The sequence below is a fragment of the Perna viridis genome, chromosome 3 (genome assembly GCF_037379345.1).
Source record: "Perna viridis isolate PV_CMFRI_1.1 ecotype Kerala chromosome 3, ASM3737934v1, whole genome shotgun sequence".
In the NCBI taxonomy this organism is placed as follows: domain Eukaryota; kingdom Metazoa; phylum Mollusca; class Bivalvia; order Mytilida; family Mytilidae; genus Perna; species Perna viridis.
The window spans coordinates 8,405,617-8,421,264 of NC_142447.1; the positions used below are offsets into that span (position 1 = coordinate 8,405,617).

At 31.4% G+C, this 15,648-nt stretch overlaps 1 protein-coding gene across 13 annotated transcripts in view; it reads right to left on the reverse strand.

The window, feature by feature from the left end:
- Window positions 1-15,648, reverse strand: part of LOC148620887 (uncharacterized) — an 85,865-nt gene that overhangs the window by 21,158 nt on the left and 49,059 nt on the right. For 9 of the 13 annotated variants that reach the window (XM_088574726.1, XM_088574723.1, XM_088574721.1 and 6 more), the window contains 7 exons: window positions 13,456-13,562; window positions 11,377-11,421; window positions 7,676-7,979; window positions 5,642-6,553; window positions 4,413-4,691; window positions 4,030-4,101; window positions 3,282-3,342 (listed from right to left, as the gene is read on the reverse strand). In XM_088574726.1, coding sequence (XP_088430852.1) covers window positions 3,282-3,342; window positions 4,030-4,101; window positions 4,413-4,691; window positions 5,642-6,553; window positions 7,676-7,979; window positions 11,377-11,421; window positions 13,456-13,562 — 1,780 coding nt within the window. The remainder of the gene's footprint in view (window positions 1-3,281; window positions 3,343-4,029; window positions 4,102-4,412; window positions 4,692-5,641; window positions 6,554-7,675; window positions 7,980-11,376; window positions 11,422-13,455; window positions 13,563-15,648) is intronic. The other 4 variants (XM_088574725.1, XM_088574724.1, XM_088574722.1 and 1 more) reach the window with 1 other exon arrangement.

Below are 15,648 nucleotides of genomic sequence, written 5' to 3' on the forward strand. Positions count from 1 at the left end.
TTCCTATTAAATTTCACCGAAATCCTTTGAAGGTTTTAGAAAGAGCTGTTATAAAAAAAAATGTGGACAGATGGAAGGACAGATGGAAGGACAGATAGATAGACACAATAATGCCTATATATCTCCAAACTTTGTTTGCAAGGGGTACACAGTCAGTCATGATATCTCCTAGTTTTGTGTTAATAGCCCTACTTAACAAGTTATGGCTTTAATAAAACTGGTAAAGAGTAGTTTTCATGCTATTATGATAATTAATAAGCTGTCTTTGTAAGAATCATGCAAAATCTAAAAAATGTGATACACCCCAAAAAAGGTTACACATTTTTATTTTTGTACTTAAGTTGTTTTATGGGTCTATACTATGAAATGTGTAATTATTCATTCAAGTCTGCCTGCTCTTAGGAGATTATCAACACTGAAAATCCAATAGATTCTATTGTATTTGAGTGTCATTTACAGTTATCTCCCTTAATTTTGAAATCTTCAGTGCATTCCATATAATTTTTATCTCCTATGAACATGGGTTATATGAAAAACTACATGTAACTGTAAGTTTATTATGACATTTCAAACAAAATATCAAAAATAAAAATATGTAGGCTTTAAGCCCATGAATCACATTTTGCATGACTATTAGCCGGAGTGCTACTTAAGTGAAAATCAAAAGATAGTAGTACAACACAAAGTTCCATTTGTTTAAACTGGCTGTAATCTGCTCTTTCTGCAAAATATTTATATTGGTCATATTCTTTTCAATATATCTTTTCTAAGATTCCCTTTTCCAGTCTCCTGGGGCAGTTGACATTTTGGTGTTTCAATGTTGTTCATTATATGTCACTTTCCCTTTTGGCAAGTAGAAAACTTGAAATATTGAAAGAATTTGTTAAATTTGGAAAACCAACATTAAGTGTTGGAAAGTTAATCTTTATTTAGAGTTTCCCTCATGAACCCATGGATCATTATGGTGTGTCCATTTGCACCATGAAAACTGATTTATTCAACATGTCATAGTTTTCCTTTCCTCTTTCATCTACTGGGACTCGACTTTTCATGAGCAACTCGGCAGATGTTTCTAGAGAAGCAGAGGACGCTTACTCTACAGGTGCATCTGGTCCATGCTCCCAGTTTTTAGTGAAGTCTGAGTTGCTCATTTACTGTTGTTATTTTGTATGAATGATTTTAGTTACTTTATGTTCTTCATTGTGTTCATCTGTTTTTCCATGTCTGGTCTTTGTCCCTGAATTACATTCTTTTGATTTCAACAAGAACCTTGGTTCCCTTGATTACTCTTTCCCAATAGGAAAATCCTAGAACACTGGCTACTTTCTCAAGAAAAAAAGACTATGTAACTATGGAACAGACTTTTGTATGGGTTCTTAACATGAATATACAGCTACATAAATTCCATGAACATAGAATGGAAACCTTAAAGGGGTTTATTTTTTTATTCTTCCAACAGTTTATGACTTATTGAAGGGTTTGGTTTCACTCCAATAAATTATTACAATATACAACCATATGTAAAAAAAAAAACACTGTTTCGATGTGAGAAATTCTTAGAAGGATTTTATTTCTAATACACAAGCCTAAAAATAGTGCACAAAATAATGAAAATTCTATCTCAATTGATTCTAATGGCCAAAATGCAGAACATATGTCACTGACTGTAAATATAAATTAGCCTTTAAAATCACACTAACAGGACATCAAACAGTTTCTCTTATTTACTAACACAATTCTATATCAGCTCAAAGATTTTTCCCAGAACAATTCGACAATTATAATCCAGTTTATAAAATATTTAAATCCCACCTGTCTTTCTAGTACTTATCTCTGCTTAAAAAGATCCAAGATGTTATGAAAAATATTATCAACATACCATTTTATTATTGTACTGTGAAATGAGGTCTCTTAGAGGTGAACTACCATGGAACATGTTATTATGGGATCAAATCAGCATGCCAAATTTCATGAATATGAAATTGACACTTTAAATTGTTAAGAGTGATGATATGATTTCATTGATGTGTTCATCCTACTATATATATATATAGTGTGAAAACTGTTCAAGAAATTTAAACTCAAGCAGTAAGAAAATTGAAGATCATACTATGCATATAATATACCCTAATTCCGAAACATCAGTTTATACCAATTTATCATTATGGCATGGATCAAATTATGATAAAATGCTACCAATATTACTATATTAAAGAATATTAACTTTCTGAAGAAAAGACTTACCAATAAAATTACCAATAATTAAAAAAAAACATTGCAATTAAATTCAATTTCTCTACTCTTCAAATCAATTATAAAATAATCAGATCTTTGAAAGTGAGAGTCTTTTTAAAAACTGTTTAAATTTCACTTATCACACCTTAACAAATGTGCAGGCCTATGTACGACCCAGCCATAATTGCCTATTCAGTTTCTTGTGGTAAGTCACCATAAAGAAACACAATTTGTAATTGAAACAAAACACGGGTACCATGTAATTACAAAATCATGTACAAATACATAATTAATAGTTCTGAGACACAAAAAACCCCTATTGGTACCCCTAGCATCTGTTGCAGTGTATAAAATCAATAAGATGAATTATTAATACAACCTTATGTGCCCCTTTTCTCAGGAAATACTAAAAACAACTATTTATCATTAAATGTTAATTTGTTTTTCATGGTGTACCATGAGGCTTATACAATAATTTACAACCATATAGGCATGAAATAGAGCTTATGTCAAAGACCTACAAATAGGATTTCTTTCATAGTAAACCACTGAAGTCCTACAATAAATAAATCATGATAGTTTATCTTATATCAGGACCCAATTTTTGAGGTTTTTATTTCTGGATAGATAAGACTCCTTAGATATCTTTTTTGCATGATAAAATTGAACTCCTACACAGGAAAAATTATTCCATGTGATTTTCACATGAATTTCACATGATTTTCATCTGAATTGAGCAAATAAACTTCATGAAAAATTTCACATGAATTGATAATATGAAAGTTGAGTTAAGTGAATTTCACGTGAAAATCACGTTAATTTCATGTGAAGTTCACATGAAGCTTGATTAACATGAACTTCACGTGAAAAATATTTGCTTTTCTGAAAGCAACAAAGTTTACCACCAGAAAATAACAGTATTAAAGAAAAAATTGTAAAGATGTAAAGCAACCCAGTGCCCATATTTATATGTGTACAAGAAAGACAGAAAGATTTTGGCCCATAACCAAATGGAGAAATAACAAATTATTTAAGTTTCTTTTTACCTGAATTTAACACAGGGAGAATTTCATCCCATTGGCCATCTGTAGCAAGCTGTCTGAAAATCTAAAACAGAAAAATAAATCAAATCAAAATAATTGAAACTTACATTTTGTATAGAAACTACATAAAAAGTGAAATTATAAATACATATACAGTACATAATTGTTACCACAATAACAGATCAAATGTTAAATTGAAATGCCTAAGTTGGTAGCCTTGATTTTTGGATTATTAGTTCGAAATTTTAAATCTTAGTATGTTATCCTGCATCTTTGGATGGCTTGACTGTTACTTTATTTTTTTAATAAATTGTACTTCATAGACACAAGTCGTACATATTCCTAACATTCCTAAGCAACTAAAGGTGGTATTGACAAAAGATACCTAAGAGATGACCCTTGTGTTAAAGGAACGTAACAAAATGGGACAAGGAGCAAAGCTTGAAAAATAAGCTCTATAAAGTTCTTCAAACACTTTGTAATTCTATTTAAGGAGGGAGACCTAGGGTAAGGGACACAACTCTTAAAAATCATTGGAACGTTTGTATTCAGCATTTTACATCAATCTTATGTAAGCATCTGATTAACTTGAATTAATTTTATTCTGCTTCAATCAAAAGCTGGAGAGGCTTTGGTGAAATTGAATATGATACAAACATATTACTTATTTCATGAGTTATGTCCCTTACCCTAGATCTGCCTCCTTCAGTGTTCATTTGTTTTCCTTTGATTTTAGTTAATAATAAACTACCTGAAGATGTGCTTCATTCTGTTTTAATCTTTCTTTCAAAATTTTGATTTCCTCTTCAGTTTCAGGTGCTTGCTGAAATGTATATGAAACATATTTCAAACAACAACTTACACTTGTATTACTGAAGTAATAATGATGGAGAAATGCAGAGGAGACAAAACTAAAGCTGCTTGAATCAACTAGAATTCAAACATTCTCCATGAAAAATTATATGTTTATTATAAACTGTTAGTGAAAAGCCAAAAAGTTTTGATTCAGAGTCCAAGTAATACTTAGAATATATATATATACCATAAACTGATTTGCCATGATAAGAACATGAAAATTTTTTAAATAATTTTGGGAGAAGGTAATTCATAAGATTCCACAATACAATCAGTTACCTTCCCCTGTAGTTTCTGGTCAATCCTCTGTTGTAGCTGAGCATTCAACTGCTCGTAATTGTGTAATTGAGCCTCTGTATGCTCTAGTAGGGCCACACGTGCCTCCATCTGCTTATACTCCTTCTGTGGGAGTTTTACCATAGACTTAGAAGATGCCAGATTCTGATATTCCAACAATCGGCTCTTCAAGTTCAGGTTCTGTTTTCTCAGCATCACTAATCTCTGCTGACATTCCTCAAGTTTGTGAGGAATTTTACTGTCAGTGGATTCCAATAAATCCTGAAAAAGTTACCGGTAAAGAAAAATGAGACTTTCAAAAATCTCATACTCTATTAGCCGGAGTAAAGAATTATCTAGATGTCACTAGTTTCCTGCAATATGGAAACACAGAGAAGTGTTAAGATCTCTCTCTTTGGTAGTTCTAATACTGGATATCTATACTAACAGATTCTTTACATAGTGTATGTGTCACTTTCCTTGTTCCTTACAGTCAAGTCAGTTTCACTGTTCGTTCAAAGTTTTCACTGGACCAAAACAACGGACCCTATTCTTTATTTTTTCATGATTTTTTTTTTATCACTTGATATAGCTTTAATGAAACTATATTACATAAATTGGTCATAGATTAAGAGGGAACAAAAATAATTTATGCTAGATTTATCTGAAATGAATTTTCATTACAATTCCAGTTTTTTTTGGGTGCTTTGTTTCTCCAATGTCCTTGCTAGATAGAAATTGAGGAGCACCTCAACCCACCCCTCTATTCCTTAACGCTGTGTCCCTCATCATAATTTCAAAGTGCTCTGATGAAATTTTGGTAAACACTGTCACTAAAACCTTCCTACTTGAAATATACATTAAAAAATAACTTTTTCATTTAAGGTAGACCTAGGGTAAGGGACACAACTCTAAAAAAATCATTAGAACGTTTGTATTCAGCATTTTACATCAATCTCATGTAAGCATCAAAGTAACTTGGCCTGATTTCATTCTGTTTCATATGAAAGCTTGATGGGCATTGGTGAAATTGAATATGATATAAGCATATCACTGATTTCATGAGTTACGTCCCTTACCCTAGATCTACCTCCTTAAGTGTCATATACATAGTAAATGTAAAACAATTTGGAAATCTGAGAGTTCGTGAAATGTCAAGCACATTACATACTAAGGTCCCTCTTACAGTACCCCTCGTTTTTCAGATTTTAGCTAGAACACTGTAGTCTTACCTGGCTGTCTAAACTTTCCATTTGTTGCACTTTGAATTTCAGTCTATTTTCACTTCTCTGAAGTGTGCTAATTTTTTCTTTTAATGTTTTCTCGTTTTCTTCGAGTCTATGTAATTGTTCCTCAATGTCCACACCAGACAAGCGCTTCTCTTTCACTTTACTTTCCAATTGTTTCTCAGATTTTTCTAACACATGTTTTTCTTCCTTGAGTTGGGTATATGCCTCCTGTAGGGAAACACATTGTTGGTCCAACATTATCAACTGACTCTGTAATTGTGAAGTTTGGTGAACAAGCCCTGCATTTTCCTGAATAGCTTGGTTAAGCTGTTGCGTGAGAACCATGTTAGCACTCTGAAGATCCGCCATTTGAGCTTCTGCTGTACTACCAGAACTTTGTAAAGCATATAATCTTTCATTTAACTCTTTTTCTTTGGTTTCCTGTTCTTTCATTCTTTGCACTAAATTTCCTTCAGCATTTTCTAACTCCTTCAATCGCAAAGCAAGATATTCTGATTTTTCTGAATATGTCATTTTCTCTTTTTCAACACTTTCCAACTGCCGTTTCAAATTATATTCTGAGACTGTCAGTTCTGAAACTGAGGTTTCCAAATTTGCTGACTTTGACAACCAAACCTCTTCATCTAGTTTATACTTTCTCACTAACTCTTTAAGTCTCCTCTCAAGAATTTCCAATTCTGAGATCCTATCTTCCATTTTGCTGATTTGATTTTCAAGCTCACCAACTTTCTTGTACAAATTATTTTCTGATGTTTCGAACTTTGAGGCTTGTTCCTTCAACATTTTCTCTGCTAACTGCAGCTCTCTGATCCTTACATTCTGTTCATGAATCAAGTTTTTGTCGTTCCTAGCAATTTCATGAAGTTGTTCTCTATCTGTTTCTAAATCTGAGACCTGTAAAATCAACAATGAACATATGTTTTCACATCTTTAATGATCTCCCTTTGTTATTATCACATGATGACATAAACAAAACATCCTAGAGGTTGGAAAACATTATTTTTGATGATGTGTGAAGTCTTTGAAATTCTTCTTAAAACAAATAATTTCAAGCAAAGTCTACAAACATACGAGAATTGTGTAAATTGTTAACCAAGTTCCTTATCATTAATAATTCCTTGTAACCTATTTAACTGATAGAGTAAAACTAGCACCTTAAATGTGTTAACTGAATGTGTTGCCACAAAAACATGAAAACTTACTTAAATCTGTAAATATTTTAAATAAGTTAACTGGAGTCTATAAGTTGAATTACAAGCTAAAGAAATTAAGAGCACTTTCTGACATATAAATCTCTAGATTTGGGTTTTAAAGTACCTCTGTGGAAAATTTGTAATTGACTAACATAACAAATCATTTCTCCACAATTATAGAGATGTACATCTTTGATATGTAAATAAACATTGTTTAAAATGTGACAAATATTGGTTAAAAAAGTTCTTAATACACTGTCATCCAATACATGAATGATTGAAGTCATCACTACAGAAGTTTTATGGTCGTCATCATGAACTGTGGATCATTATGATGTATCCATCAGCACCATGAAAACTGATTTATTCAACAGGTCATAGTTTGCCTTTCCTCGTTTGTCTACCCCGGACTTGAATTTTTATGAGCATTGTATTAACTATGCATGCAATCTAATTAAAATTAGACCTATCGATTGTTCTATTCAGTCACTGCATGTAAGACCTAACACACTTCATTCTACTTTCTGCTCAGATAATCCTGTTTTTTCTTTTGAATAATTTTTTGAAAATCATGAAAGATGAAATCTGAATGGCTGATCAGAAAGATCATCAGAACAGAAAATAGAATGGTGTATTGTTAGATTCTATAAATGCAGTGACTGGATGGAACAAGTAAGATGAAATCTGATTGGCTGATCAGAAGGGTCATGAGAACAGAAAATAGAATGGTGTGTATTTTGATTCTATTAATGCAGTAACTGGATGGAACAATTGTTCGATCTAGTTTAAATTAGATTGCTATGCATGTTATATGATTTAGTACCTGTTTCTTCAAGTGTTTCTCCAGTTTCTCCAACTCCATGATTCTCTGTCGGAGAACGTTTTCTCCTGTCATGGTTATTTGTTCTGACAAAGGTTCTGAGGTAGCTGTTTGACTAGAATTCTCAATTGTATTTACATTTTCTGAAGACTTTTCTACTGAATTTTCTGCCAGTTCTTGATATTCTTGTTCCAGTTTTTGAACTTGTTCTAGGAGTGATGCTTTCTCCTTTTCAACGGAAGATACAGATTTGTTCAAGTTTTCAATCTCTGTTTTGTAATGTCTTTCTAGCAATTTGTTGGCATCCCTAAAGAAGATGAAAGTAATAAATTCCAAATCAAAATGAACATGGAATCTTACAATCAGACCCAGTTTTTAAACAGAAACTACCTGTACATAAAATGACCTTCATTTCACACAAGCAATAACTTGGGTTTTCTTAAAACCAGTGCAAACTTCAAATGAAAGAAGTCCCAGTATGTAAAAAGTCCTTAAATAAAAATGCATAAATTCTAATTGAAATGATAACTCTAGGTACAATAGATGTTTTCAATACAATCATATTTAAAGATTTCCTTACAAATCAAGCTATTATGCAAAATTCTAAGCTTTCGTCCAACTGAAGTTAAGTGGTGCCTTAAACGTTTACGTTTTTTTTTCCAATTTCATTGAATGCATTCCATCTATTTTAAAGTTTTATTCACATATCAACCAACCTGTGTAAGGTCAAAGTTTCCTTAGAAATTGGTATCACATGAAACAACCATAGTATCATATAATATAGGTCAAAATGAAATGACACATGGTGCAACTTATTTCAACATTGAATGAGTTTATAATGTTCCCATAAATATAAAAAAGAAACAAAACAAAAAAGTAATACAGATTTAAAAATCATAAATTAAGCCATAATACTTAGACAGATTAACTATTTCTAACTATGACATTCCATTCTTTAAATGGAATAGTAAAATTCAATTTAAGTTACTATATCCTTAACTAAACAGCTTCACAAGAGATCTGTCCTACAAATAGCAAAGTCATTCCCAATAGTTAGGGTACCATATAAATTTTTTAAATGCTAAAATTTCTGTAAAATTTAATGTATAACAGAGGAGATGGGCCACTATGGTCAAGTACACAAGACTTGGCAGTCTGTAAAGTATTGTATCCATTATGGCAACAAGACAGTTGAATAAAACTTGAGCACACCATCAAAATAGAGTGTATCATTTCTGTTGCAGCAGAGGAAACCAAGGGACACCATTACCTTGTTGATATCTTTGGGTCAACTCAGAACATCAACTACGTGAACCCCCTTTTTTTCATTTGCAGGGAACTACCTGTGTCGGTATCATCCCCCTTTTTTATTTTCCAAGAATTTACTCTTCCTTAGAGTCCTGCTAACAGCATTTTAGTTTACTGGAAAGAATAGCACTCTCAAAAGTTAAACTTAGACACAAATCCCTTACTGAGCATTTGGGCATGAGCTTTACTTAAATAGTAGCAGCCTTCAAAACTGTGTACCTTTCAAAAGCGGTCCAAGATAATTAAGAAAGTTTGGTATTTAAAATGGAGAATCACCTTGTTCTATATTTCTATCATATCACTAACCAAATATTTACTATCATATAAGATATATAGGAACATTTAAAACTATCTGTAGTCTTTTGTGATTTAATGATCTTACAGCATTGACACTGTATGGTAAAGAATTTTGACTGACAAAATACATTTAAAAAGTATGCCAAATATCTAACGATTGCAGCCAATTCAAATTCTTTAGTTATGGGGTAGTGTTGTGCACAATACAAATATGTAGAAAGAAACAAATGTTTTGTATATTTGCAACAAAAGTATTCTGTTTCATTTTAAATGGGTTTGGTTGAAACAAATGGATGCATTCCTTAAATAGAGTAAACTCCCCCCCCATTGTTAGACCCAATACAGACATGGATGTGTAACAGTATGGTATAATAGGAAATGGAAGAAATATGGAAAATGTATTTTTTTTAGGAATGGACTTTAAATCTGTAGATTTATTTAAAACATTACATTTAAAAACACCCATGAGTATGTATAAGACAATACACATCTGGCTGAGGTGTCATTTGACTTAAAATTGTTTCAAAAGTTTGACAAAATCCAAAAACATAAAATAAATTAAAAATCCAAAGAAAATTCCTTATATTTGGTTATACATTGTACAAAACATTAAAAAAATTCAAGCATCACCAATATATTCTACAGAAAAAAAAATATAGTGCAGGATGTGTCAGGCTAAGAGAATTTTCTTTACTTTCATTTTATCTACATTTTGTAGAAGCACTCATAAGCATGTTGAATGAGAAATAAGAAATAAAAGACACTGTATTTTGGAAACATCAGTAAATTGAAGATAAGAAAAGGAAGGAGCCATACCAACCACATTTTGGTTCACATGTTCAAGTATTTACATAGTTCATCAAGTGTATGGACTTCTTTTCTGTATTATCTGTAAGGAGTGTCAAATATGACCAAGATTCAAAAGGATTTCCATGTCAACTTTTATCTGTAGACTTCTTCATTTAATCACTCTGCGAACCAACTATTCTCATAGTTACATGTAGAACCAACTATTCTCATAGTTACATGTAAAGTATTACATTTCAAACTTATTTTGCATGTGGAGATAACTTGCTTGTGCAATCACAGTAGCTGATTCAGGAGAGTGTTCTGGAGATTGGAATCCCCAACTTTTATTGGAAAAGTTTTTTAAATTTCTGCAAAAGTTGAGCAATTATAGCCTACATACCTTTTTAAATTTTTAGTATTAAGCCACCCCCCTCCTTTTTTGATCAACTTCTGGATCTGCCCCTGAAACCATAACAGCAATGTGCATAAGAAAACCTGACCATACCAGTCATTGTGAACTTGACCATACCAGTTATTATAAACAAAGTTCTTGAAAAGCTATTGTATTCCTTATAGTGACTAATACATATAGGTATTTAAACAAAATTTCACAACATATAGGGGTTGCAGTTAATTACAAGATCAGGTCTTAAGATAAATATTTATCATTTACAGTTGATGAAACCAAAACATGGTAAATTGGGCATAAAACAGAAATACATTTAAAACTGTCATGACTTCTATTTTTTTACTTTATTAATAAATCAAGTTACATGAAAGTGATTTAATGACAAGTCAAGAATGTTCTTCACATTTTTTCGTGTAAATTTGATTTTTAAAAAAGTTTTCAACCTAAATGATCCTTTAACTTTATCTAACCCCATACCCTACATACCTTGTAATCATATACACTTCATAAAATAACAAACTGACCCCCTCACTTTGTAACATGTTTTTCTTTACTGCCTGCAAAATCAGCTCTTCAAATCTTTATAAAGCGAAAGCTTACCATAACAAAACTGCATGCAAATAAGGATAGTAAGTACTTTAAAAGCGGACTAAAAATATTGACCTAAATTCCTGGTTACTTCGTAAAAATGGGAAAGAATTATCACTTTCTTATACAACCCAAAGGTTTGTTTGACATTTCAAGCTATGACTCTTTGACTGCTTTCTTGACCTCCTGTAAATCTGCCATGATTTCATTCCAACACAAATGTGTACCACTACCACATCTCATGCAAAATTGGGCCATAAAATCAATGCTTACAAACAAAAAAGTTGACCCAAAAACCCCATAAAGATCTTACCCTGATTGAGAATTAAATCCTGATGTTTGATCAACATGATTCTGCCTGTCAAAATTTAGGTAAACATTTAATTGAAGAATTCTTTATTTACACCTGGATTACAGACAGGTAAATCTACAGGTAATAATCAATCAATAATCTATCAGCATGTATTGAGGAACTTATTAATAATTGATCATATAGGAATCTTACACCAATTGTTAAATAATTGACAAGATATTGGTTGTAGTGACTGGGATTCGACTCCATTAATTATTCCTTTGTACTCTACCATTACAATGGGTTTTCTTTACATGAAAGGCTACAGTGGGCACAAAATAAGGGTCCATTCTACAATGCCAAAAGTCAGGTAGCTAATAATGTGTGGATATTGTATTTGATTAAGCTATTACCACTGTAAATTAGGTTAATTAAACATAACAGTATCAGGTCATTTGTGCATATTCTATACAGATCAAATGTCTGATAGATTTATTGACATAATTTTGTAAAACAGAACTAGCTAGGTTACTATTTCATGTCCTAAATTTTTCCTAGTATAGTTAAATTGACTAACTCAGCTAACAATTTTCTTTATTTTTTTTTCTAATCCAGCTGGAAGAAAGTTTACAATCTATTACTATCATATCCTTTGTTGCTCTATCAATGGAAGTCTTAAAAAAATATCAGCCATTGTTCAGTCAGGACTCTTCCCTAACAAAAAGGTTTGTACTAACTGAATTCAGAAAACCTGTTAAGCAAACATTTTAATTTTTTTTCCAAATATGTACATGTATATGATTACCTACACAATTTTAAAAAAAACACGAAATACCAAGTTCTCTATCAATTTTTGACTATATTTGATTACTAATAAAGGGTGGAAACCTTTCCATTACTAAGTCAGATTGTACACCTATGGTCAGATTTACATCACTTAATTCAGAACCCAATTAAAGGGGTGATTTCCTATATAAAAATTACAGTGTTGATAAAAATCCATATAATTTCATGTTTCATTGAGTATTGATGACGATCCCTACTATTTACTTAATGAATAGCGATATAACATTTGCCCATATTACACATTACTTCAAGTTTTCTTAAGGTGCAGCCATATAATTTACGATCCCTGTATTTTAGTAGAATTGTTTTCAAATTTACTACAGTACAATAACCATAAAGAATAAGCCAAAAAATCTAAAACAGAAGTTGCAAAATGGGAATATGTTATGAAGACTCTGTGAAAGTTTCATTATTAATTTCCATTCAGTAGTGTAAGAGCAATATATAAGAGACGGGCCCCTCTCTACCTAATGGAAGTGATATCGAATGAAGGAAGTAAGAAAATACTATCACTTTGCAAAAGGCGGGGATATGATCAAATGTCTTTGCCATCACTTGAGTACTAAAAAATAGAACTATCAAAATAATTTCTGATCTACCAAAATCCAAACCCAAATTTTCCCAGGTATAAATAAAGCTACCTGGCTGATTAAATATGCAATCAACAGGTAATAAAACACCCATAACAATAAATGTCATTTGAGAAACAAATATTTCAAGTTTATACAAAAAATAGATGTGAACTATAAAATCTTTCAAACATTAACCCATGCATCAAACTGCCTACATTGTTAAATAGTTCTAAATAAACACTCAAATTTAACTGGTATTCACAGAATGCTCTCCATCAAAGTTTGTTTTGAAATTTATGACTGATATTTAAAATCAAACAGAAGTTATTTCTATGACTTTTTACATAATATATAAAGAATTTTGAAAGCCTAGCTACTTAGAATGAATTTTTAGAATATATTTTTCCCTTATTTTGTCATAAAGTATTTTAAGTATAAGATACTTTACTTGAATGAACAAAGTAACAATGTATTAAATTCCTGCCATATGCTTGACAAATACACATATTTAAGTTTTGGATAAATATTTTATCAAAAAAATTAATTAATATATTCGAAAAGACAGACAGTAATATTGAGAAATAAATAATCCTACAGTGCAATAAAGTTAGAGTATCACCATCTAATTTTACAAGACATAACTTAGAAGATAAACATCACATGAATTTGATGGACACAATACCTGAGAGATTTGTCATCATCTTGAAGATCTGTTATTCTGTTCTGAATACAGGATTTACAGGACAATAGTTCCTTCAGAATGTCTTGGAATGGTTCATCTAAGGTCATCTGGAAAAGATTGATAAAACATCCTTCTGTTAACGACAAATACAGGTATAGGATTATAAAAAAAAAAAAAACCAGAACATTGATAATATGTTTCGCTTCCTTTTACTGTGTCTTTTTTCTTTTACCACTGAATTAAAAATTAAAACACCTTTCCCAGATTTATAAGGTATACTTCAAAGAAAATAAAACTGGCTTTTCAGTTGGACATGGCCTAAGTTATGTTTCCAAGCTCTGAAATAATCTCTTATGTTTGATTTTCACTTAAGATGCTGCAGCCAGCACTCTCAGAAAATGCTAGAATCTTGCAAAGTCATGAAGAGTGAATGATTTTATGCTGCGCAATCCAGTTGTCAAAGAACCTTTGATTTGAATAATGTCCCAGAATTTTGAAAGACCTGATTGCAGAGTAAGAGATGAAACAAAGACTGCTGCTGTGTGGAGCTTGACATGTTTATTGATAGTGGTTTAAAATCTGTTCTCTTAGCCATCTGCATTTTTGGCGAATTTGTCATATGACATATAGAGATGACTAAAACTTACATACAGATAATCAAATTGATTTCTTTATCCTAAACTCTCTGTATCAATTACTTCTTATGGATTAATTCTTTTTTTTTCCAGAGTTTCTTTTATTTCAGCTTTCATCCTTATATACTGTGAAAATTACTTGCATCAAGAACATCACACATACCATTAATTTGTCTGATAAACTTCTTTTATATGTCTGCATGTTATGAAACTACCATTATTTAAACCAAGGTTCATTAGACACAAACATGAAAACAACAACGAAAGGAAGTGAAAAAGAAAACAAAGAAATAAACACAATCACCCTTATCATGTGCCCTGTCTAGAAAATTAGCAATCAATTTAGTTCTCCTTTGTCCTCATTCAATTTTACAAATGATTTCATCTAATAAATTATGATCACCCAGACACCATATTATTTCATATAGCCCAAGGGTCTGTAAACTATTAGCTACATTTAGTGAATGTTCAGGCCCATGGAAAGGTGACAGTGTCGGGGAAAGGTGACAGTGTCGACCACCTATGACATACAACTCAAACTTGTTTTGTAAAGGTTATTAATGTCTATTTTTGGAATTTCAAGATGAGACAGAATTGACTTTTTCTTTGTTATGTGAAAAAAACATTGGCACAAATTTGTTTATTTATATTTGTGAGTTTTGTCAAACCATCACCTGACCACCAATCCAAAATAAAAAAAGCGAACAACTCTTGAAGTGTACACGGAATACACAACAGAATTGAACTTGAACATATATTTCATCATGTTCATAGTCAAAAGCACTGTGTCAAAGTTTACGTAAGAATTGGTTGAGCTGTTTTTCAGCTATCATCAAGAAAATGTGATGGGAAGGTGGATTTACCTTCTTAATTTATTAATACTTGTTGAATATTGTATTTTAATGAAAAAAAATATAAAGATCTGACTCTGAAAGCAGCTTCATTACTGCCAAACAAAGAGTTACACTTTCATTTGATATCAAAGGCTTAATTCAATATTAAGTCTTCTGTAAAAAATGTTATCTATACATAGGATAGAATTTGTTTATAGTTTGATATATAATCTTGCCCTGAAACACATTATACCTATTTTCATTTTTCGTCTACAAAAACAGTTCTTACCATTAATCATCTTATTTATTTTGTCTTCCTAATCAAATTCATTTATCTAAAAAAATACAGCCAAAAAATATCATTTTTGTTTCTTTTGATGGTGAGATAGACATAATGGGTTGATCCTTTTACAAAAATGTCGGTAAACCAGTTTAATTGGTTGTTGTTATTATTTGAGGTTTTTTTGATTGGAGGATGAATGAGGATGAATGCCTTTCTCCCTGTTTATGTTTACCTACAAACTAAAGTCCCATTGTGCAAGTTATTTAATCTACTGTCTATAGCCTGAAGGCTTTCTCTAATCCCATCTTTGTATTTGTGTATTGCCTAACAAGGCATCCAATACACAAATCCTATGACAATCCAAAAGGAATTAAACCTGACAACCGATTAAGGTATCTATATTGAAAAGAATGTTGTAAGATGCATTGAGAAACATAATATC